The 26,564-nt window shown below is 42.4% G+C and overlaps 1 protein-coding gene across 9 annotated transcripts in view; it reads left to right on the plus strand.

Annotated features, from left to right (window-relative positions):
* Positions 1-26,564, plus strand: part of LOC140188367 (uncharacterized) — a 93,708-nt gene that overhangs the window by 23,572 nt on the left and 43,572 nt on the right. For 3 of the 9 annotated variants that reach the window (XM_072244573.1, XM_072244571.1, XM_072244572.1), the window contains one exon: positions 17,349-19,643. The exons of 3 other annotated variants lie outside the window; for them this stretch is intronic. In XM_072244573.1, coding sequence (XP_072100674.1) covers positions 18,700-19,413 — 714 coding nt within the window. In that variant the 5' untranslated portion in view covers positions 17,349-18,699 and the 3' untranslated portion in view covers positions 19,414-19,643. Of the gene's footprint in view, positions 1-3,589; positions 3,728-8,167; positions 8,282-17,348; positions 19,644-22,536; positions 23,100-26,564 lie in introns of those variants that run through there. 3 more of the 9 variants (XR_011883286.1, XR_011883282.1, XR_011883283.1) reach the window with 3 other exon arrangements.

The following is a 26,564-nucleotide window of genomic DNA, read 5'->3' on the forward strand; positions in this document are numbered from 1 at the left end:
GGATTTGAGGGGAGCCATCTTGCTCTGAGAGGGCTGAGGGCTTTCTTGATGCAATCATACATACCCCTGATAATGTCTGTCAGTGCTGAGATCTGCGTGTCTTCACTGAGCTGTATCCAGTGCTCATTAGCATATCACCTGGCATTCTGCTGAACCTTACTTCTAGCAGCTCTGAGGGTCTGTAGGTTCCTCTCAGTTGATGAAAGCTTTTACTCAGCTACAGCAGCAGTCCCTTTAAAGACTCTGGCGGCCATGTTTTGGTACCAAGATTTGGATATTTAATTGGACTCAACTTTGGCTTGCATTTAGAATTTCTGTCTCATTCGGATTCTCATCTAGACTCGTCAGGTTCTTGTCTCGCATCTAGTCAGAACCCTGTTCTCATCTCAGTTTCAAAATCGTATCCTGATTTTAGTCTCGGACACTCCAGCACTTGGGTCCAAACCATCCTTGCCTAGGCCTCTCGTCACAGAATGATCGAGCCAACGTGGACCCAGTGGGGTAATGGAGGCTCTCGCCAGCTATGGCCAGCCACAGAGAGAGGTTCTCAAGACGGAGACAGGAGATATAAGACTCCAGGTTGCCACGTATCAACTGTCGCTAGGAGGAAGCTAGAATTGCTTGGGTGAGGCTGTTTGTTGCACTGCGGAGCCCAATCGCAGAAGAACAAAGACTGCTCGCCATGCCTTGTTGCTGTCATCCGATGATATCGATGAAGGTCTGGACTCTGATTTGGTCAAGTCTCTGGAGCTGGATAGGACTCCCATTTGGAATCTGTTTCAAAAAAATGACCCTAGTGAACTTATGGATGATATTCCAAGGTCTGCTGAATTACCCCTGGTATTGAACCATGATTACTGTCAACATCACCTTGAGCAGCCAGGGCCATCAAAAGTCAGCCATAGGGGAGGGGTCCTATTACAATACACACCTGACCACGCCCGCCTCCAGAGCTTCGGTGCTTCTGTTCTCCTGAGTATGGATAGCTGGCATGGTCCCTTTGAAGATTCTGGTCTGCTCCGCTCTGCTACTTGGTGGCAACGTTTTGGTGCCAAGATTCAGATATATAAAGAGCATCGGGGTTGGGGCTCAATCATCAGCTCAATTTTCATTCAGTCTGTGATTGCATTTAGGATTTCCGTCAGGTTTGGATTCTCGTCTAGCATTGTCAGGTTATTGTCTCGCATCCAGTCAAGAACTTTGTTCTCATCTCAGTCTCAAAACCATGTCTCGACTCTAGTCTCAGATACTCCAGCAGCTGGGTCTTTACCATCCTCACCTAGACTTCTTGTCACAATAACCTACTAACCCATAAGCCTTTGGAATGTGGGAGGAAACTAGAGCACCCAGGGTAAACCCATGTGGGCATGGAGAGAATGTCAAGCTATCTAAGAGTCTCTTAAATCCCTCTAACGTAGCTTTTACGAGTTATTCTACAGAATGGATGAAGTAGATAGGCACCCCGCCCTGCCCCCGAATATTGTGGTTAACACCAGTCCATCATAAAAGTTGTCGTTAGGAAAAATTTCTAAAAGTATGTTGGCTTATGCACAGCAAACCGGCAGATTTGTGGGGAAGATTTTTGGGGCACTTAAATTTTGCTTCAGGGATGCTGGATAGGACAGGGTTAGTGTGGAATTGACAATGATTATGCTGACACTGCTGTTCTGTCGAGAGGCCCACGGAGTCTGAGGGTATGACCTACATGTATGTCCCAGATCTGAGGTGCTAGCAACGTATTCAAGTACTGGTAATGCTTTGTAACCTGTCTAATCCCTGATGGCTGTGAACTCAAAGAACAACATGACATGATTACCTCAGCGGCCCATTTGAAGAAACATACCACTGTCTCAAACGTTATCTTAAAAGAGAGGCATTACGCAGGTGTTTGGTATTCAGTTTCAGTCATTTTGGACATTATGCCTCGGCTCATTCATTCTCTGAGGCTGACCCACCCCCCCACTAGTACACAGCACACTGTGTCCTCTGTGTAAGGGGATGATCAGTAGTGAAAAATGTGCTTTACTTTCATAAGCCCTGTTGGCCTCTCTTTCTTTATCAGTCTTGTCCTGAAGAAAGCTCTTGACTCAAAACAACGACTGTTTATTCATTTCCATAGATGCTGCCTGACCTGCCGAGTTCCTCCAGCACTTTGTGGGCGTTGCTCTGGATTCCCAGCATTTACAGAATTTCTTGTGTTTATTATTTTAAGCCTTGTCCCATCCCATTAGAGATAGATTCACAGCATAATGTTACTACCCTCTTCTAGTTAAAAATTGCCTCTGGCACTCAGTGAGAGCACAGATGAGGGGATCTGGGTTTGGACAGTTCTCTCCAAATACCCATGGATTGCTATTCAGTTCAGGTGCTACAGAGTCAGAGGATTTAACCTATTTACCAAGGTCAGGCTTTTTTTTCAGTATTTTATTTGCTAGAGCATGACCAAGGAAGGTGAAGACTCTTCATGACAGGCTTTGAAGCCTAGACTGGATTGGTATCATATACCAGGTATGGTGGTGTAACAGTTGGTATAGCTGCCTCACTGTTGGGGTCCATTTCCGCCCAAATTCCAAAACTCAAGTTCAAGTTTAATTGTCATTCAACAATACTCATCAATACAGCCAAACAAAACAGCGCTTCTCTGTGGCCAAGGAGCAAAACATAATACTAACAGTCACACACAACACAAGGCACATATAGTACATGTAAGATATCATCAAAATACAGTCACACAACAGAAAATATAGCCCAAAGACGTAGAGGTTAGGGTTAGTGAGTTCTGGGTGTGCTATATTGGCACCAGGAATACGGTTAAACATGCCCGCTATCCAACACAATCCTCACTGATTTGATTTGACACAAATGATGCATTTCCCTGTAGGTTTTGATCTACACATGATGACAAATAAATTATCTTGAATCTTGACTGTGGATGCCATTTGTTTATTCAGTGTGGCACAGTAGCGTAACGCTTAGCACAGTGCTTTACAGTACGGGCGACCCGGGTTTAGTTCCCGCTGCTGCCTGGAAGTTCTCCCCATGACCGTGTGGATTTCCTCCGGGTGCTCCAGTTTCCTCCCACAGTCCAAAGACGTACTGGTTGGTAGGTTAATTGGTCTTTGTGAATTCTCCCGTGAATAGGCTGGGATTAAATCCAGGGATTACTGGGCAGTGCGGCTCAAAGGGTCTGCTCCATGCTGTATCTCAATAAGTAAATTCTATGACCGGGTGGATTTCCACTGGGTCTTCTGCTTTCCTCTCACCAACGTGCAATGACAAGTTGGTGAGGTAGTTGGCTGCTGTTAATTGTCCCCTAATGTATGTTAATGAGAAAAACAATCAAAAATATACGTGTGCAGGAGTGAGTACATTTTAGGGGTACTGGAAAAGTCAGGAGGGAATAAGACAAACTGCTAGAGAAATTCTACGGATCAAGCATGATGGAGATCATGATCTTGACCAGGTGAATGGCCTCGACCCGAAACATTTCCCTCTATAGATGCTGATAACTTATTGAGCTCCTTCAGCAGTTTTTTCTTTTTGCTCGAGATTCCAACAACTAATGTCTCTTATTTTTCCAATGAATTAGTGGGAAAACCTGCCTGGGCTAAATGGCCTTTCTCTGTGACATTATAAGTTATGACAAAGCCTTCCATTGGGACAACTGAAGAACATCTTTCCTAGGAGAAAGGTCGACTGTCCATTTCCACCCTCTGATGCTGCCTGACCTGCTGAGTTCCTCCAGCATTTTGTTTGTCTTTCTAAAGCATTTTGCCTGGTAATTATTGGTGGTGATTGTGATGGAGGGTGCTCAATAAATGCCCTCCTCACACAAGTGCATTCACACACACACGCACAAACATTGCCTTGTCATTCTGCTGTCATTACGTTGATTGTACGGACTTCAATGTCTTCCTGGTATATTCCCATAATGGGTCCTAAACCAAGCTGATGCACTCGGGTTGGCTTTATGATGTCTTTCCCACCATACACAGCACAATATTCCATTTCTTTAGTAGTGGGAATGTGTAAATATGTATATCTTTACATCTGAAGAAACTTCTGAAAAGCCTGCTTCGCTGCCGCTGCTACTGCGCGATTGAGAATCTCCGGAGGGGAAGGCCCCAAAGCCTCGGCTTTGCCTATTGCCTGTTGCCGGGGCCGGGGTCGAAGCGCTCGGCAGAGATGATGCTCGGTGCTTGGTGCTCGGTGTCGGAGGGCTGGTCGGAGGCTCGAAGTTTTCGGACGGACTCAAGAGTCGGCTGTGGTCAGGTGCTTCCAGGGTGCTGCATCGGCAAGTTTGCGGTGGTGGAAGCTCATGGCAGGAAGAGTTTTTCTTCCTTCCACCGTCTGCGTGAGACGATGGGACTTTCGAGAGACTCCGAGACTTCTTTTTACCGTGCCCATGGTCTGTTCTTTATCAAATTACGGTATTGCTTTGCACTGTTGTAACTATATGTTATAATTATGTGGTTTTTGTTGTTTTTTTTTAGTCTTGGTTTGTCTTGTGTTTCTGTGATATCATTCTGGAGGAACATTTTATCATTTCTTAATGCATGCATTACCAAATGACAATAAAAGAGGACTGTGTGTCCTCATAATCTAATCTAATCTAAATATTATTTGTATACTGTATTTAATGTAGATACTGCTGTTTATTTTGTAATATGATTATAACTATATTGTGGGGTGCATCATATTCCAATTCATGTGAAGTTTTAAGTTAACCTAGTGGGTAATTAAAGATGGTGTGTCCTGGTGCCTAAAAAAGGAGCTTTTCACCCTCAGCAAAGGAATAGAGATAAGGGGGCTGTGAGGAGTTCACACTAGACAAGAATAAATATGGAACTATTATTGTGTTTCTTTGTAGATATCATTAAGGGCAGCAAGGTAGCGTAGTGGTTAGCACAACACTTCACAGTATAGGTGACCCAGTTCAATTCCCACCACTATCTGTAAGGAGTTTGAACTTTCTCCATGTGACAATGTGGGTTTCCTCCGGGTGCTCCGGTTTCCACCTGCAGTCCAAAGACATACTAGTTAGGTTAATTGATCATTGAAAATTGTCCCGTGACTGGGCTTTAGGATTAAGTCAGGGATTGCTGGGTGGTGTGGCTCATAGGATCAGAAGGGCGTATTCCATGCTGTCTATCAATAAATAACAAATATTGGTATTTTACTTTTCACAATTTTCACTATTTTTTGTAAATTTGATTTTTGATGCAACTAATAAACACCCTTGCATTAAAGTGTTAAGCAACTCCAGCCATTTTTTCCTTTGATCAAAACTCAGGTATCTAACATAATAGCCAATAAAGGATTGTAACAAGACAATGCCAGAGTCACAGTCATAGTCAAGGTAAATTATTTTGAAAGTTTGATATATGTCACCATATCAAAGTTGCTGGTGAACGCAGCAGGCCAGGCAGCAACTTTGATGTGTGTTGCTTGAATTTCTAGCATCTGCAGATTTCCTCGTGTATATGTCACCATATACCACCTTGAGACTCATTTCTTGCAGGCGTCTACAGGAAAATAAAGAAATACAGAATTTATGAACACTATACCTAAACGAAGATTGACAAACAACTAATGTGTGAAAGTAAACAAATCATGCAAATAATAAAGAAGGTAAAGGCAGTGGAATTATTTTATTAAATTAAAATGCTTAATACTGAAACTAAAGTAACAGATTAAGGTCGAAAGTATAGACAAGATTATGTTTATTTTCCCAATTAACATTTTGTTTCCTGGACTCTGAGTTTGAACAAATGGAAACATGACATAAACTATGCACTTGAATTTGGATGTCTTTAGAAGTTCACTTTAAATATAACAGGCGTATGTGCAGAAGTCCGATGTCAATGGTTATTGACTCTGTGCTGTGCCTGCAACTGCACACAGCCTTGTCAGAGGGTATGTGCTTATTCTCACCAGGAACCACCACTGGAAACTCCAGCTCGGAGGGAGTTCGGGGTCAACTGTCCCTGAGATGTATGATGCAGGGATGAGGAATTGGGCCTCCTTTCTGGAAAATGTCTATTTTTAAGATAAATCCAGATGATTTGTTTTTATTTGTGGTTTAAAGAGACATGAGGGCATGAGAACATTCCATAAGATCTGCACTATCCCAGAAAGGAGAATTGGCAACTGTGCCATTTTCTTGTGGATGAGGATTCCCACAGAACTGACCTTACATTCCAGGCAGCAGACTCAGATTCCAACCAGCTCAGACAGGAAAAAGACCAATCACTGGGGAGTGATGCACCACATACCAGGTATCTTCAAAGCAAGAGCAATGTAGGGGGAGCCATATATCTGGAATATGCAAGGTTTTGTGGGGTGCTTGATTTTTGGGCTTTGCGGCAGTGATCTAATTGTGTGTTAAGTAGATGTATCTTTGAAACAAAAAGAACCTTGGCCAAAAATCTGCTGGATAAACTTAACAGGTTGAGTGGCACATGTACAAGGGAAGGAATTGTCAACTTTTCATGTTGAAACCCTGCATCAGGCTGCTTAACTATAGCAGTCTTTTGTAGGAAGACAATGATAGGGCCCCCATCATCCAGGCTATGCCCTCTTCTCACTGCTGCCATTGGTAAGGAGGTATAGGAGCCTCATGTCCACTGGCAGCTCATTCCACATTCTCATCACCTTCTGAGTGAAGAAGTTCCACCGTATGTTCCCCTTAAACGTTTCACCTTTCATCCTTAACCCATGACCTCTAGTTCTAGTCTCTCCCAACTCCTGTGGGAAAAGCCTACTTGCATTTACCCATTTATACTCCTCATAATTTTGTATACCTCTATCAAATCTCACTTCATTCTCCTGCACTCCAGAGAAGAAAGTCCTGAAATATTCAACCTTTCCCTGTGACTCAGGTCCTCAAGTCCTGTCAACATCCTTGTAAATTTTCTCTGTAATCCTTCAATCTTACTGATATAGTTCCTGTCTGTATGTGGCCAGAAATGCACACAATACTCCGAATTAAGTCTCACCAATGTCTTACAACTTCAACATAACATCCCAATCCTGTACTCATTACTCTGGTTTATGAAGGCCTATGTACTAAAAGTTACTGGAAGAGAGCCCCAGCATTTTTGGTAAGATTCTTGGAAAGTACAAGAAGCTCTAGTTTGCCATAGAGTAATCTGCTAACATCAGTATGTCACAAATCCATCTTACTGCAAACATGGCATTTTTGAAAAGTATTCCAGGTATCCATAACGTGTTTACTCTTTTCCATAGATGCTGCCTGACCTGCTGAGTTCCTCCAGCATGTTGTGTGTGTTGCTTTGGACTTCCAGCATCGGCATATTTTCTTCTGTTTGTGATCCATAGTACATTTAACTCCAAGCTGAAACCTGGCCTTCAGAATCCACTGTGGAGAACTCCCTCCCATCTGCTCTTCCCACCTCCCTCCTTTGATTCTATGCTCTATCTTCCTCTCCAAATTCCTCCCTAATCTTTCAACCAGTTGATGAATCTTGACCCAAAACATGGCCTCTCCATTTTACTACAGCCTGACCTCCAACATTTAAAGACCAAGAGATTCTACAGTTGCTGAAAATCCAGAACAACACACACAAAATGCTGGAGGAACTCAGCAAGCCAGGCAGCACCAATGGAGGGGAATAAGGAGCTGACATTCGTCCCTTCTTCAGTACTGGGCTCTACCAACATCTTGTGTGTTGCAATAATATTAACACTTGCAAAGAATTTAAGTTTAAAGTTGATTGTAAAAAATTCAAATATTTAGGACCATTGTATTTATATTGGGATGATGTCTGTTTACGTCCCACAAATGTAACTTTTAACTTGATTCAACTGATCTTAATATTATTTAAATATCCCCTACTCTCCGTTAATCTTTGCACCTAATGGATTATCGTCCACCCAGCGAGAAATTTAATGTGGAAAATGCATGGGTTAATAGATCTGATTAAATATTGTTAGGAAGAAATGGAATCTTCTGACGAAACTGTTCCACTGTGAGTGTATCCTTTTTAAAGGCATTAATCTCAATACACTTCCATGAAAGAGTTGAGTAATGCTTTTCAAATACACTCTGGGCTTTATTTACGTCAATAAAATTAGCAGCAACGTTAAAATAAAATATGATTTAAAAAGGAAACAAGACTGACTCAGTGAGAAAAATACTGTTATTTTATTTCTTTCCTTTCTCATATCCTCTCGTGGATCTCTGCTTCATCCATCCTTGCTGTAACGATTCATAATGGAGCTCGTGACGTACCGATGACAACAGATTGCTCAGAATCAGGTTTATTATCACGAGCATATGCTGTGAAATTTGTTGTTTTGTGAAAATGGTACAGTGCAATATATAAAATATACAGGTACTATAAATTACAATAAGGAATATATTTTAAAAAATAAGTAAGTAGTGTAAAAAGAGAGCAAAAATAGTGAGGTTATGTTCATGGGTTGATTCATTGCCTGTTCAGAAATCTGGTGGTGGAGGGGAAGAAGTTGTTCCTAAAATGTTGAGTGTATATATTCAGTCTCCTGTGTCTCCTCCCTGAAGGTAGTGATGCAAAGAGGGTACGTCCTGAGTGGTGGTGGTGGGCCTTAATGATGGATGCCACTTTTTTGAGGCATAACCTTTTGAAGAACTCGTTGATATCTTGATGCCAGGGAGCTCATCCTATGATTGAGGACATCTTCAAAAGGAGGCGCCTCAAAGGTGGAACAGGGGATCTTGCCACCAAACCTATATCCTTCTCTATGTCAAGACTGATAGCTAAGGTGCCTAAGACTTTTGCACAGTACTATACTTGTCAATATGGAGGGGAGAACGAGATTGTAAATCTGGCAGGAGCGAAGGGTGCTGGGAATGGGGAGGATGGAGCACTGTGGGGGGGAGTGTGGGACAGGCGATAGAGAAAGAGTGCTGGGGGTGGGGGGGGGTGCTGGCATGGGTGCAGACATACCCAACCCTGAGACACCAGGCAAGTTCATTTGACTCCAAACTATTGATTTATTGATGATTACAGAATGTCTCTCCGGTTCTTCCCACTCCCCCTTCCCCTTTTCCTACTCTCAATTCGCAATTGAGAACCATACCAGAATCGGGTTTATCATCACTTACGTACGTCATGAAATTAGCTTTCTTTTTGCAGCAGCATTACAGTGCAATATACAAAATTACTACAGTACTTGGAAAATCTTAGGCACGCGAGCTATATATGTATGTACCTATGATTTCTGCACAGTACTGTAAAACTTCCACTTCTGTGACAGCACTTCCCTTCACCCTTTCCTCAGCCAATCTGCTACTGAGAATCTGCTGATGATGTGTGTCGGTGATGTAAACTTTTTTCATCGCCCCAAACCCTACCTGGACTTTATAGTTTTACTGCCCCTCCAAGATTGTTCATCATCTAGCTGTGGCCCTTACTTCTGGAAATTCCCCCCTCTTCCCAGATTTCTTTACCTCTCTACCTCTTTTCTCTCAGAGAAGCTTTTTCGTACTTGCTTATTACCTCTTTATGTGGCAAATTATCAAAAAATGCTATTTGATAAATTAAGTATTTTGGAAAAAAATCACCTTAATTGAATATGCTATTAATAAAGATTCTGTTGTTTTGGTGACAAATCTAATTAACATCTGCTGGGCTTCAGTCCATCTAATTATTTTTTGGTGTGGCGTGAGAAAGAATGCTGATGTGGACCAGATTCCAAATACTTCATTTTTAAGTACTTTGGTTCTGAGTCTTTTTAAGATTTCCGTGAAGCAAACACCAGAATTGACGTAATTGATGTCCTTGCTTTGCCCCTTTCTGTGACCAAGGTAATAGAAACACACACATTAAAAGCCATTCTGCACAGAGTCACTGATAAGAATACAACACAGTGCGTGGGTGGAGATGTGGGCGAAGGTCACCGTTTCCAGCATCCAGCTCCGTCATTTTTCCATTGACTTGTAGAAATAAAATGCTGTGTTAACTGAGCCTTAAAGTATGCAACAGAACAGAGAACATTGCAGCACAGCACAGACCATTTGGCCCATGATTTTGAGTTGATCTTTTAACCTACTCTAAGACCAACCGAACATTTCTTTCCTACATATCCCTTCATTTTTCTGTAATCTATGTTCTTAAATCCCCAAATCTATCTGCCTTTATCACCACCCCTGGCAGGGCATTCCATGCACCCACCACTTGCTGTGTAAAGAACTTACTTCTAACATCCCTCCCCCATAGCACCGTACTTTTCCTCCGGTCACTTTAAAATCACGCTCCCTTACATTAGACATTTCCACCCTGGGAAAATATCTCTGGCTATACACTCCATATATGCTCTAATTATCTTATACACCTCTATCAAGTCAACTGTCATCTCCCTTCGCTCCCAGGAGAAAAAATATGCACTTCACTCAACGTAATTTCATAAGACGTGCTCTCTCATCCAGGCAGCATCCTGGGAAATCTCCCCTGCACCCTCTCAAAGCTCCCACATGCTTCCTATAATGAGCCAATCAGAAATTAACACAATATTCCAGGAGTGGTTTAACCAGGGTTTTATAGAGTTATAGCATTACCTCACTCCTCTTGAAGTCAATCCTCCAACTAAAGAAGGACAACACACCATATGCCTTGATATTTACCCTTTCAACTTTTATCTTACTGAGATACAGCATGTAGTCGGCCCTTCTGGCTCCTGCGCTGCCCAGCAATCACCTGACTTAAACCTAGCCTAATGAGGGGACAAATTACAATGACCAATTATCTTACCAATGGAAATGTCATTGGACTGTGGGAGGAATCCAGAGTACCCGGAGGAAACCCACTCAGTCACGGGGAGAACACACCAACTCCTCACAGATGTGCAGTTGTATTGTCTTTATTGTAGTAATATTGCAAAAATTACAATACAATTGTGAACCAGATCCCCAGCTATGGGTAAATAGCCCCACTGTCTTGTGGGCAGCCTCGGGAGAGACGAACGCTGTAGGAGGAAACCCAGACAGCAAATCCGGAGTGGAGCTCCTAAGGCGGCTGGATGTCATTTAACATCCTTCCAGTAGCTCCTGCAGCCAAGCTGGTGCCAAACTTATTGCTTCATAAGCTTTCCTTTGGACTCCACTGGTGAGGCCGAGAGGGGGATCTTGACAACTGGGCATCTCAGGATCTCCATGCCTTCCGCCCAGGCTTGTGATGATGACCATCATCACCCATTGTCCTTCAAAACAATATTGTGATGCCATCCACCACAATATTGTCTTGCTGTACTATAATATGGCGCGTTGTGTGGCGCCTGGCCAAGTGGTTAGGGCATTGGGCTCACGATCTGAAGGTCATGGGTTCGAGTCTTGGCCAAGGCAGCGTGTTGCGTCTTTGAGCAAGGCACTTAACCACACACTGCTCCAGTCCACCCAGCTGAAAATGGGTACCGGCAAACGCTGAGGGTTAACCTCGCGATAGACTGGCGTCCTATCCGAGGGGAGTCTCGTACTCCCAGTTGCTTCACTCCACAGAAACCGGCATAAGCACTGGTCTGATGGGCCACAAGGGCTCGGGGCAGACTTTGACATACTGTAATAACATAACAAGAATTAAAAGTAATCCAGTTCAATACAGTTTAATGTGGGGGATGGCGGGGTGGAGATACGTCTCTACCAAAGGAGGTGTAAGGTGCTTCTTCCCTCTGCGAGCCTGTAAGTCACCTTTGAGTAAAGTGTAGTACCTGGTTAGCCCCCCAGTCAGGGTCATGATAAACCATGGGAGCAGGTGGTGGATGGTCATATGAGCAGTAGGTGCACATCGCAAGTCCTGGTTATACCAACACTGATGCCAGGTAGACAGTCTCTGAAGAGTATTGATAATGGCAGGGGTCACCCGTCTTGTAAGGACACTGCCCAGAAGAAGGCAATGGCAAACCACTTCTGAAGAATAGATCATGGAAAGACCATGATCTCCCATGTGGCAAGGCTCATAACGAACGAGTGGTGCTTTACCATATACTACCTTCAGATTAATTTTCTTGCAGGCATTGACAGGGAAATCAAGGGGGTGGAGACTGTGTGGACTAGAGACAGCTGAACAGATATAAGCAGGAACATAAAGTGCTACCAGTCTTGGATTCTAATGAGCTAAGGAGTAAGAAAATACGAAAGATTAACTTTATTTGGCACGTGTACATTGAAACATCATAACATGCAATGAAATACATCATTTACATCAATTCAAATCGGCAAGAATTGTGCTGGAGGTAGCTCGCAGGTGTCTCTATGCGTCTAGTGCCAACATAGCATGCCCAGAAGTTACTAACCATAGCCCATATGTCTTTGGAATGTGGAGGGAAACTGGGGCATCTGGAAGAAACCTGAGCAGTGACGTAGAGAAAATACAAACACCTTATAGGCAGAGGTGGGAAATGAACGCTGATTGGTAAAAGCTAACACAGTTAGGCAAGGTGCTAACGGCTACACCACAGTGTTGCTTCAGATAGGAACGATTAGGAGAGAGGTGAATGGCAGTTTGAACCTGAACTGAAAAGGAGAGGGAATTGGGAGTGGTGGGGTGGAGACCTGTGGGAGAATTTTGTGTGTAGATGAGGGATGGAACCAGGAGGAGGAAGGGGAACAAAGAAGGGTGATGAGTTGTGGGCACATTTAGCACAGACTAGACTATTCAGTCCAATGTGCTTATCCTGACTACCTGTACTGTCCAGTCCAGACCTTCTTTTTAAACACTGAAAATTAATCCAGCTGAAAAAATTTATGGCATTGTGCAGAAATGGTTTACCAGGACGTTGCCAGGAAGAGGTTGGCAGGGCTAGGTCTTTATTCTTTAGAATGCAGAGGCAAAGTTATTGAAACATTTAAAATTATGAGAGGCATAGATAATGTGGAAGGTTAGGGGATTGCAAAACTCGGGGCTGAGAAGGGAATGGTTTAAAGGGTACCGAAAGGAGAAATTTCATTCATGCAGAGGGTGGTGAATATCTATCTGGAGTGAGCTGCCAGAAGTACTGATTGAGTCAGGTGCAATGGCCTCATTTAAGATGCATTTGTATAAGTACATGGAGGGGGAGTGCTTAGAGGAATATGGGGCAAATGCAGGAAATCATCAACAGCTGGGAGATAACCATAGTTGGCATGAATTCTTTGGGCCAGCAGGCATGTATCCATGCTGTATTGTCCTGTGACTCTCATAGGAGATGAAGCTCAAGGTTGTATAATGAAATGTGTTTTGAACTTCAGCTTCTCACAATTCTACAGGTTACAATGTAACCGTTATGTGTTCTGATTCCTCATGACGAAGTGGAAGGCATTCTTATCTCCACTCTTAGCAGAAAATACGCTCTTTTTCCAGCTACTCTACTGGAACCTCATATTGTTTTGAAAGCCTGCATTATGTCACTCTTTTCCTAAATGAGTCTTAATTCTTCCATACTCTCCTTGCCTCTTAACCGATGTTCCTTAATTGAAGCAATGTCCAGTAAACTCCTCCACACTACTTCTCAGGACTTTAGTTTTTTCTGGGCGTTAATTCAAATAAGGAATTTGAATCTCTTTTGAAGATGACTTGATTTGAAAAGTTGAGGTTTAACAGTGCCAAGAGGAAAATAACGGTTGTTTTTAATCTTTTCATCTTTTTGTTTGTGTACTTTTACAAGCCAAATACAGTAACAGGCAGTCTGCCAGTTGTCTGGGACTTGACAACAATGCTTCAGAACTACGGTTCTTAGAATCTCTGTCTATGTTGGGATAAGGGTGTAAGGGAGTGTTTGAGATTGCAGGGGTGGGTCACTGGTGAAAATAGGTCTTAGGATGTATGTTAGTGTAGAGGGTTCTTAAAAATAAATTCAAATATTCTGATGGATATTCACTTTCCAGGGCCCCAGAGCTCTATTGCTGGCCACAGCTTCTCGCATAGCAATATGACCCTTCCAAATGGTCCAAGTACATTTGGACAAAGTTAGACATCTAACCAATATTTCTTGCTCAGGATCTTGTTGTAAAAAAGTAAACAGTGAGGTCTTGTAGAACCATGTTAGTCAAGATAAGACAATTTGGGTTATGTTAATTGGCCTGTATCAAACCGGACGACTCCAGTTAAATTGTTTGCACTATTGTGACTGAGTTCAAGGGAGCTTGCAGACCAGACCGATTTTGATGCTTACCACATCAAACAAGGTTGCAGCCAATAGTTGATCAGTCATTAGTTGGGATATTTATGTATTCAGAGAAGTTGTCCTCACAGCATTAATTTTGAGTGTCTGGTACCTTTGACCCCAGAAGCTCTTAGACCATCTGTGTGAATTATTTTGTCACAGAAAACATCACATGCAGGTAATGTCAACGAGTAGCAAAACAGTATAAATGTCAGTTGTTAGAAATGACAAGTAGAATGACAAAAAGACGTGACAGAAAGAAGAACTAAAATTCATTCAATATTCAGTTTCTGCAACTGATGACTCATTCATCTGTAAATCATTGGTATATTCTTTTTGTTCATTAGAATTTTACCTGTGCTTGGAAATCCTTTGTAGCTCATAAATCTTTTGTAATTCAGCAATCTTTTATAAATTAGTAATCTTCTGTGCGTTTTAAATATGTATCAAAAACTATTCATCTAAATTAAAATGTGTATCAGTAAAAATAAAATAAACTGTGTTTAAACTGTTTTGTTAGCTGGAAGTACTGTATCACCTCCTTGGTAGAGAAGGGGAACCAGCACTCAAAAAGCAGGTAGACAGCTAGATCTCACTGCAGACACCAGAGAGGTATGTAAGCTAGTCTTTGAAGGGAAGGTTGATACAGTATAACCTCCCTGTAGAGAGGATACCCATGAATACCTATATCAGATACAGGTTAAAATCTCCTTTTGAGTTTTGGGTTTTGCAAACCGTGAACCTAATACCATCACAATATTACATAAATATCTTGTAGTATTGAACTGTATCACAAATATCTATCATAGGAAATGTAGCCACTTTATAACACATAACGCTTAAATATAGTCACACTTCTCCAGTAGCACAAATTTCTAAAGTGGTCGAAGAAGTCATCATACACTCTTTAAAATCAAAGTTCAAAGTAAATTTAATATCGAAGTATATATATGTCACAATATACAACTCTGAGATTCATTTTCTTTTGGGCATACTCAATAAATCCCTAACAATGTAGTAACCATAATAGAATCAATGAAAGACTGCCCAACTTGGGTGGTCAATCAGAGTGCAAAAGACAACAAACTGTGCAAACACAAAAATAAACAAATAATAACATTAACAAATAAATAAATAAATAAATAAGCAATAAATATTAAGAACATGAGATGAATGGTCCTTGAAAGTGAGCCCATAGGTTGTGAGAATATCTCAATGATGGGGCAAGTGAAGTTGAGTGAAGTTATCCCCTTTAATTCAAGAGCCTGATGATAGGGGTAATGAATGTTTCTGAACCTGGTGGTCTGAGATTTGAGGCTCCTGTACCTTCTTCCTGATGGCAACAGCGAAAAGGGTGCATGGTCTAGGTGGTGGGTGTCCCTGATGATGGATGCTGCTTTCCTATTCAGCATTTCATTTAGATGTACTCAATAGTGGATCGGGCTGTATCCACTGCTTTTTGTAGGATTTTCCATTCAAGGGGATTGGTGTTTCCATACCAAGCTGTGATACTGCCAGTCAATGTACGCTTCAGTACACATCTGTAGAAGTTTGTCAAAGTTTGAGATGCCATGACAAGTCATCACAAACTCCTAAGGAAGTAGAGGCACTGCCATACTTGCTTTGCAATAACACATGTGTGCTGGGCCTAGGGCTGTGCTCTGAAATGACAACGACTTCCAGTTACTGTATCAAACACCTTTAAAATTCCAGAAAAAATTACATTCTCCATTTTCTCCATCCCTGGAGTAGCCATGGGCTGACTTCGAGGTTCTCAATCAATAACAGCAATGGAAAGTCAAAGTGCGGTGAAAGCCCAAATGTTCCATTCACAAAAGTCACATCCATTTCCATTCACCATTCATGCACAGAAGGTATGAAGAATCACTTTTGTTTTTGATGCTACAGTGGCTGGTTGTCTCCAAAGGGCTGAATTTGGAGGTTGAACTCCTGTGCTAGTACTGGAAGATCCACTGCAAACAGTATTCCCAGTGCCAAGGTCACTGTACTCTGATGCATGTTTGGATTAAAACTTCGCTTGCAGCTGATGAACTATTTACAGCCTACAAGAACAGAGGGATAAACTTTTCAGCTCAAAATAGCTTTGGACAAAAGACAATGGTCTAGCTTCTTGTCAAACACAATGAAGCAGAACTTTTCAGAGCCAAGACCATAAGACGTAGGAGTAGAATTAGACTATTTGGCTCATCGAATCTTCACTGATTTATTATCCATCTTAACCCTATTCTCCTGCCTTCTACCCATAAACCTTGAAGCCCATACTAATCAAGAACCTATCAAATTGTGCTTTAAATATACCCAGTGACATGACCTTCACAGCCATCAGTTGCAATGAATTCCATGAATTCACTGCTCTCTGGCTAAAGAAATTCCTCTTCATCTCTGTTCTAAAGAGATGTTCTTGTATTTTGAGGCTGCACCTTCTGCCCCGGACTCCTAGTATAGGAATTAAACTCTCTGTCTAGGCTTTTCAATATTCCTCAGGTTTCAATGAGCTGCTTTCAGTCACATCTCTACTTTCTTAGAAGTTTGCATAGATTTAGCATGTCATTAAAACTTTGACAAACTTCTTTAGATATACAGTGGAAAGTATCCTGGTTGGTTACAAAACTTGGTATGAAAACACCAATCTCTAAGAATTGAAAAGCCTGCAAAAAGTGGTGGATAGAACCAAGTATCTCACAGGCAAATTCCTCCCCACCACAAGGAACACCGCAATATTCAACACTGAAGACACCCACCATCCAGGCTATGCTTTCTTCTTGCTGCTGCCATTGGACAGGAGGTACAGAAGCCTTAGGTCCCACACCACCAGGTTCAGGAATATTTATTACCCGACACCCATCACGTTCCCGAACCGGAATGAATAACTTCACTTACCTCAGCACTAATCTTATTCCACAAACTATGGACTCACTTTCAAGGACTCTGCAACTCACTTTCTCAGTACTATTTATTAATTATGAATTTTAGTATTTTCATCGATTATCTTTTTTTGCACACTGGTTGTTTGTCAGTCTTTGTGTATAGTTTTTCATTAATTTTAGTGCATTTCTTTGTTCTATAGTGAGTTCCTACAAGAAAATGAATCTCAGTGTAGTATATTAGATTATGAAAACACTCAGTCCTCTTTTGTTGTCGTTTAGAAATGCGTAGATGCATTAAGAAATGATACAATGTTTCTCCAGAGTGATATCACAGAAGACAGGACAAACCAAAGACTAACACTGACAGAACCACATAATTATAACATATAGCTACAGCAGTGCAAAGCAATACCATAATTTGATGAAGAACAAACCATGGGAACGGTAAAAGAAAGTCTCAAACGTTCCCGAGTCCCCGATAGCAGGCGGCAAAACGGAGAAACTCCCTGCCATAAACTCCAGGCACCGTCAACTTGCTGATGCCTTGGAAGCAGCCGACCACAGCCGACACCGAGTCCATCCATCCGAAAACTTCAAGCTTCCGACCACCTCCTCCGATACAGCCTCCCAAGCGCCATCATCTGCCGAGCGCCTTCGACCTCACCCCAGCCGCTGAAACAAGCAAAGCCAAGGATTTCGGGGCCTTCAGCTCCGGGGATTCCGGTTACCGCACAGTAGCAGCGGCAGCGAAGCAGGCATTTCAGAAGTTTTCCAAATGTTCCTCCGTACTCCCACGTCCGTCTCCATCAAATCAGAACTGTGCACGGTCCCCTACTTGATAGATAACAGACATCATCACCGGAGAGGCCGCGCATGCTGCCATTGCGCTGCCATCTTCTCCCCCTACAGTATGGTGACATATACAAAACTTTGATAATAAATTTAATTTGAACTGTGATGGCAGTATGTACCATACTGTAGAACTCATCCTACCCTCCAGCCATCATTATCTTCCTCCCTCCATCCACTTTAGCTCAAACTCCATAGAGTGAATATCTGGAAATGGGAGGGGGGATTTAATGGTCATCTATAACATTGTGAGAGTCTCAGAGAAAATAAACTAAAAGCAGCTGGTAGAGTGCAGTGGCCTGGATTAAATCCTGATCTCCAACGTTATTTGTACACAGTTTGCATGCCCTCCTTGTGACAATATTGTTTTTTTTGTATTCGAGTCTCCTCCCAGGTTCCAAAAATGAGCAACCCAGTAAGTTAATTAGCTGCCTTAGATTACCTTAGACGTGTAGCTGGGAATGTTGGATTTCAAGGGAAGTTGTTGGGAAGCTGTGGAGAATAAAATAGGATTAAGATTCAAAGATTCAAAGTACTGTTGCACTCTGGGAGGGCGTGGTCAACAGTCCGCCTCAGCATGCCTAATATCCGGTGCTATTTATTGTTCTTGTGTTAAATGCTTCCGTGGGATTATGGTGGGATGTTCAAGTTCATTTATTATTACATTTTAGCTTTGGTTATACAATTATTTGCTTGTGTGTTTGTGGGTCACCCTGACTGTAACTGGAGTGTGTAATAATCACCTCCCCCATCTACATTTGACTGAGTGTGTTCTCTTCCCAGCTCATAGCGCCTGGTCTGTTTTTGTGTTTATCTATGAAGGATGGGTCTGGCCCCACTTCCGCGCAACGCCCCAGTCAGCTGGTCGTTGCCGGCATACCTGTCCTACGTAGCAAAGTTCTTCCAGGAGAACGCCTTTGACCACAAGGCCATCAGGCAGTGGTCGGCACGAAGTGTCCTGCAGGCACTGCAGGAGAAGGACGTGATGGACACAGTGGGGTGGTTCCCTGAGCAGACTGTCCAGTTCATCTGGCAAAATGCCTCATCGCCAGATCTCACCAACAGGCACCAAGACCTCGCCTGGCTGGCGGTGAGAGGGGCCCTCCCAGTCAGAGCCCTCCTGTACACCCGGAATGTTGTCTCCGCACCCCACTGCCCACGGGAGGACTGCAGTGAGGAGGAGTCTGTGACCCACCTCTTTGTACACTGCCAGTTCGCAAAGAGGGTGTGGAGGAGGATGGACGGGCTAGTGTCACGTTTTATCCCCAGCAGCTGCGTAACAGAGGACTCTCTGATCTACGGGCTGTTCCCGGGGACGCACACGGAGACCAACATCCGGTGCTGCTGGCAGATCATCAACTCGGTGAAAGACGCTCTTTGGTCGGCCCGAAACTTGATGATCTACCAGCACATGGAGATGTCCGTGGGAGAATGCTGCCGACTGGCACATTCTCGGCTGCAGGGGTACGTGCTGAGGGACGCACTGAAACTTGGTGCAGACACCGCAAGGGCCCGGTGGGGAAGGACCACAGTATAGGTTTCTCCACCCGCGGGAGTGGGAGGGGTTGGTGGGCGGGGAGTATACCCCTCAACAATGATATGGTAAGCTGAACTACTGGAGTGCCACGTGGGTGGCTATAAACACGGGTATTTTACTGAGTATAATGGAAACGTATGTAAAGGATGAAAAGTTATTGACTGGTTTATTGTATATATTTATTTTTGAATAAAGTATATTTTGAAATTTAAAAATAAATAAATAAATAAAAATGGTTGTTGAGTTAAACCAGCTTCCTCGTCTGTCATCATGGACCGAATGCTTGCCACAGTACATTATCAAAGTACATGTGCAGTATACAATCCTGAGGTTTGTCATCCCACAGACAGCCACGAAACAATGAAATCCCATGGAACCTGCTCAAAGAAAACATCAAACACCCAAAGTTCAAAAAAAAAGAACAAATGAAGCAAACGGCAAAAAATGAGCAAAAAAAATACAGAATGAAAAGCATTAAACCACAGGGTCATTAAAGCAGTCTGGGAATGTTAAGTTTTGTTCAGTTCAGTTCAATTTTGTGCTGCGTCATTTGTTGATAGCAGGCCACAGAACCAGGCTGCCCCGATTAAAAAATGCTCAAAATAGCAGTGAAAAAAGGCGTAACAGAAACCAGAAACGTATCATAACATGAACTTCAGAGTCTAATCCACAAATCGATTAAAGGTTGCCCAAGACTCCTGCAGCATCGAGCGAGAGGGAGAGAGGGAGACCAGTCAAGCACAGGTACCTTTCTCTGGGAGCAGCAAGCAAGAGCAAGAGAGAGACGGGACAAACGAAGTGTAAATGAGTAATTAGTGGTTGGTGTGGACAGCCTGCTTCCATATCAGATGAGCTTTGGATGACATTCTGTTTCCTTTAGTAGAGTGGTCAGTGTTTGAAGTTAATTGGCAGAAGGATCGGCGGGGGGTAATGAGAACATTTAATTTACTCGATACAAAGTGAAGAATTGGAACTCACTCATAAAAGGGTGAAGGAGTGAGAAACAAGGGATGGGAGTCCACTTTGGCCAACATAAACACAGTGGGCACGCAGCTGCCTCCTGTGGCATAAATCTCTATCTTCTTTGATTCTATGAGTTTTGAATGTCGAATATTGTGAGGTAGACCGGGGTGGATATAGACCAGGGGTTCCTAACCTAGGATCCACGGACCTCTCAGTTAATGGTAGTAAGATGTTGGGAACCTTTTACTAGACACAAGCAGATGCTGACAGTAAGAGCAGTATGCATTGTCCACCCCTAAACGCCTTTGAGAAACTGATGAAGGTCCATCTTCTGGAATCGCTACAGTCCTTTCTGTGATGATGCTTCCATGGTATAGGGAGGGTTCAGGCTTCAGTGACAATGAAGAAACACTTGATTTCTTTCGGATTGAGAACAGGCTATTCTAAAGACAATAAAAATTGAACAGCAGCATATTTTGTATAAGCACAAGAGATGTTGCAGATACTGGAAATCCAGAATTATTTTGTATCTTTTGTTTGTTATGCCCCTTGTTATATGACATGGGCAACTATGGTCCTTCTATGACCATGATTGGTTGTTCTTGGCAAATCTTCCTATAGAAGTGGTTTTCCATTGCCTTCTTCTGGACGGTGTCTTTACCAACGGGTGACCCCAACCATTATCAATACTCTTCAGAGATTGTCTGCCTGGCGTCAGTGGTCGCATAACCAGGACTTGTGATATGCACCAGCTTCTCATACAACCATCCATCTCCTGCTCCCATGGCTTCATGTCACCCTGATCAGATTGGCTCTATACCTTGCCCAACGTGCAGGCTAGCGAAGGGAAGAAACACCTGACGTCTCCTTTGGTAGAGATGTATCTGCATCCCGCAGATGTTGTGCTGGCGCGTGGCCAAGTGGTTAAGGCGTTTGTCTAGTTACCTGAAGGTCACTAGTTCGACCTTTGGCTGAGGCAGCATGTTGTGTCCTTGAGCAAGGCACTTAACCACACATTGCTCTGCGATGACACCAGTGCCAAGCTGTATGGGTCCTATTGCTCTTCCCTTGGACAACATCGGTGGCGTGGAGAGGGGGGACTTGCAGCATGGGCAACTGCTGGTCTTCCATACAACCTTGCCCAGGCCTGCACCCTGGAAACCTTCCAAGGCGAAATCCATAGTCTCACAAGACTACTGGATGCCTATAAAAAATATTATCTGCACCCCGCCACCCATTCTGCATAGCAGTACTAATACTCTACGTATATCACATAACACTTCTCAGGCTATGATTTTTTAACTGCAATTTGATAGGTGGCAGCTGATTTACACATGGAATTTTCCGACAACAGCAATGTGATTATGACAAATAATCTGTTCTAATTACTTTGATTGATTGTTAAGACACCAGGGGTAATGACAAAATAGCAAGAGGTGATTTACTCAGCTCTTCCTGAGAGTCTCTGTCCCTTCACTGCATCTGCAAGATGACGCGCACTGTAGTGCAGAACTCCCTCAGTACTACGCTGCATTGCCAACTGGGATTTATGAGGTTAATTCCCTCGAGTGGGATTTGAACTCAGAATCACTCCTGTAATGTGGGAGTGTAACCAACAAGGGCTCGGGCATGGTGCTGGTGGAAGAACTGAATCAAAGTTTAAAAGGCCAAATCTATAAATTTCACAATGTTTAACAATATTTCTCAGCCAATGTCTCATGACTGACTGATGATCTTAAGTGGGTTAAGTTTTATAATAAACATTATCTCTTATTTCATAGTAATATGTGGCCCACAAGGCCTACTTTGTATCTTGGAAGATTTCTTTCCTCAAAGCCCTGCAAGTTTTGCCATTTCAGGATGATTTTTAATTTCCTTTGACAAATTCAGAGTGGATCTGCTTCTCCTACCATTTCAGACAGAGGGAAATACCCCCTTTATACACCAGAATTAAACTGAAGAGAAACCTTTATAATCGGGTGACAGAGCAGAGGTTAGTACTGCCGCTTTACAATATCAGAGGCAAGGGTTTCACCCTGACCTTATGTGTTGTCCGTGTGAATTTGCAGATTCTCACTGCGACTACGTGAGTTCCTCTGAGTGCTGTGGTTTCCTCCTACATGCTTAAGACATATTTGTTTAGTAGCTTAATTTGCTGCTGACCAATGCTTTAGTGTAGATGGGAGGCAGAAAAATGGTGGTGAGGGTGGAGTTCATGAAGATGTCAGAGGAAGGATAGGATTAGTGATAACTGGTGCTTCCTCGGCGTTGATTTGTTGGCCTGAAAACATGTCTCCATGCTGTATGACTCTGTGACTATAAGCAAGGGACCATGTTACACCATTCTGTGCCACACAAACCTAAATTAATGGCAGTCTATCATTTTATTTCACAAACACAAGAGAGCCTGCAATTGCTGGCAATCCAGATCAATACACACAAAATGATGGGGGAACTCAGTAGGTCAGAAATCACCCAGAAGGGAAATAAACAGTCGATGTTACAGGCTGAGGCCTCTCCAAGTCTAACCCTACACCCTCATTGCTAGAGGTGGAAATGGGTAAGGCCGGCCAACAGCACTCTGGTGAAGCAGTGTAGGCCAATCCCCAGATGCAATGGATTGCAGAAGTATTGATGAACTCCAAACATACCATCAACTTCAGAGGACGATGGAGATGGGAGATTATTGATAACCTATGCTCCACTGGAAGCTACGGACCCAAGTAAGTAAATAAGTTACAGTCTAAGACCCCTTATCAGGATTTTTACTATACTTCACATGATTTACAACTGTTATGGGTATGGTTGCCTAACTTAATCCTAAACATGATTTATTATATTCAAAACTGGTTAGAGCAGAATTTTATACTTTATACTTTATTGTCGCCAGACAATTGGTACTAGAACGTACAGTCATCACAACAATATTTGATTCCGCGCTTCACACTCCCTGGATTACAAATATTAGATATTAAAAATAGTTAAAATTAGTTAATATTAAAAATTTAAATTATAAATCATAAATAGAAAATAGAAAAATGGGAAGTAAGGTAGTGCAAAAAAAAACCGCGAGAGGAATGGACTTGAATTTGGTAATCACATATGGACTTGAATTTGGTAATCACATAGTGAAACTTTTTGAAGTTCAAGCTTCAAAGTTCAAAGTAAATTTATTATCAAAGTAAGTATATGTCACCCCATGCTGCCCCAAGACTTATTTTCTTGCAAGCGTTCACAGTAAATGCAAAGAAATACTATAGAATCAATGAAAGATGGGCAAGCAACCAATGCGCAAAGGAAGACAAACGGTACAAAGATAAACGAATAAAAGAATAATATTAAGATCGTGAATTGTAGAGTCCTTGAAAGACAGAGAAAGAGAGAGAGAGAGATCAAGATGGAAATGTATGACAATTTATTCTTACTTAAGGAACACCATTTTTCAGTAATGCTTGAAGTTTTGGGATTATGTTATATATCAACACGTACTAATTATGTGATGCCCCTCTTGTTGAATTCAAACTAGAGAAATTGCACAAATAGTTGGAAAAATGACTTTGCAATTTATTCCTTTTCATATTTGATTGGGGTGCAAAAACATTTGCACAGCAATGTGCCTCAGCAACTAAAGCTTTGAAGTGAGCACAAATGCAACCCAGGTGACGGCAGTTGGGCGAGAGGGATATAAAGATCACAGCGAACCACCAAGGTAGAACAAGAGTATCAGAACAGCCATAGCAAATCAGAGTGGCTGATCACAAAGTTCAAGCACAAAAAAGCAAAAACAAAAACAAGCCTCTTGATATTACACATGCTTTAGAGCATCAGAAGACCAACAGCTGTGAAGTGTTTACTTTGCCTTATGCGGCAGAAGGTCTGACACTGAAAATTACATTGAAAAAGGGTCCGTACTCTCTCTCAGCCACTATCCCCATACTTTCAGTTTGAGAAATACGTTCAGTGCCCTCTTTATTAGGTACACCTGTACACCTGCTCAATAATGCAAATATCTAATCAACTAATCATGAGGCAGCAACTCAGTGTATGAAAGCATGCAGACATGGTGAAGAGGTTCAGTTATTGTTCAGACCAAACATCAGAATGGGGAAGAAATGTGACGTAAGTGACTTTGACTGTGGAATGATTGTTGGTGCCAGACAGGGTGGTTTGAGTGTCTCAGACACTGCTGATCTCCTGGGACTTTTGTGCACAACAGTTTGCAGAGGATGGTATGATAAACAAAAACAAAAATGCCTTACTAGTGAAGGAGGAGAATGGGCAGACTGGTTCAAGCTGACAGGAAGGTGACAGTAACTCAAGTAACCATAAATTACAACAGTGGTGTGCAGAAGAGCAACTCTGAATGCACAGCATGTTGAACCTTGAAATGGATGAGCTACGGCAGCAGAAGACCACGAACGTACAGAAGTACACTCAGTGACCACCTTATCAGGTACCGAATAAAGTGGCCTCTGAGTGCAATTGCCTGCTGTGGAGAAACGACAACAGGTAGTCTAATTGTTTCCTAATCAGACCATTCATTATCAAAGAACTTTGAATGATTGTATCCAAATCAATAGCCTGCCTAATGTGGGTTAATGTCTGGGAAAATCAGCAGCAGGGTAATAAGCAAGTGATAACATGGCTAACAGTCTTGAAGAGTAAACTAGATAAAAAAAAAGGGCATTTGCTGTGGAAAAATGGAAAGAATTTGTCCAGAATGATTGAGGCTGGAGAAGCCCAGGCAGTTTTCCTGATTTTCCATAAGTACTAGCTCTTGATTAGTGAAAGGTTATTAAGTTTCCTACATACATCCAGCTGCTTGGTATTTATGGCAGGGCTCGCTGACTGACTGGCTGCTAAGAGATACTTTAACCTTTTGATAATCTGTCTGCAAAAATGCAAATACTTTTTGAGTGGCGACTGTGGGCTTTTAAAGCCTGAACTCCTAGGTGTCTGTTGAAGGAATGAAGTTGGGCTGTAATCTGAAGTGTGACATGCTCTCCAAAACCAAAAGTGTAGCATAGTTGGGATGCCGTATCAGGGAGCTTTTCCATGTCACCTTTGCTCTGTCTATTTTTGGTGGTCTTGACTCAGGAATGTGACCCGTATGCTTTACATGTCGGACAGTGAAAATCCAATGCAAATTTGAAAAAAAGAGGCTCTCGAATCTGCTGGAACCTACTTTATCTATGAGTGATTGGATCTTTATAACCTCACTATCAATTTGAACAAACCAGAATCAAAGAAATGTTAGCTCTTTTCCTCTCTATATCATTTTCTGTTTTAAAGTTAAATGTTTTACAAAATAGTAATAATTATAATTAATAATTATTACTATTAATCTGTTAGGTTGATTACCAGAAGTATAATCATTCTTTTTAATGACTGCAACCCTTTAAGAAAAACTTAAATGGGAGAGGTATGGAGGACTATGGTCTGGGTGAAGGTCGATTGACTAGGCAGATTAATACTTTGTATAGATTAGATGGGCCTGTTTCTGTGCTGTAGTACTCCTTGACTCTATGGTGCTAAGTAAAAATACCCTGTCCAGATGCAGGTTCTCGACCTGAAACTTTGACTCTCCATTTCCTTCTGCAGACGTTGACTGACCCACTGCGTTCCACCAGCAGTTCTTTGCTTCCCACAGAAATGTGAACATAGAACATAGAAATTTACAGCACATTACAGGCCCTTTGGCCCACAATGTTGTGCCGACCGCGTAATCTATTCCAGAAACAGCCTAGAATTTCCGTAGTGCATAGCCCTCTAATTTTCTAAGCTCCATGTACCTATCTAAAAGGCTCTTAAGAGACTCTATTGTATTCACTTCCACTGAACTGAGTGTACTTTGTGCTTGAGATTTGAGGCTGAATTCACTATTGACCAACTTATTATGAAAACTGTATGCTTGAGGTAATCATTCATTCCACTCTTCTCACATGTACCAGTAACTTGTCTTCATTCATGGGCCCGACTAGACTACATGTCAGCACCAGTAGTTAGAATGTGGTTTGCCAAATCGTTTGTCTGGGATTTGGCTTCAAATGCAATCGAAATTCATGAGGTTGGTTTTCCAGTTCTACCCCACCCTAAACCTCAAGGCTAAAACCAGCAGAAGTCTCGACACAGGCCCACCAATCCCACTGCCGTACTTTCATGTACAGTGCACTTCAGACACAGGATCA

This window comes from Mobula birostris, chromosome 26, assembly GCF_030028105.1.
Source record: "Mobula birostris isolate sMobBir1 chromosome 26, sMobBir1.hap1, whole genome shotgun sequence".
Lineage (NCBI taxonomy): Eukaryota > Metazoa > Chordata > Chondrichthyes > Myliobatiformes > Myliobatidae > Mobula > Mobula birostris.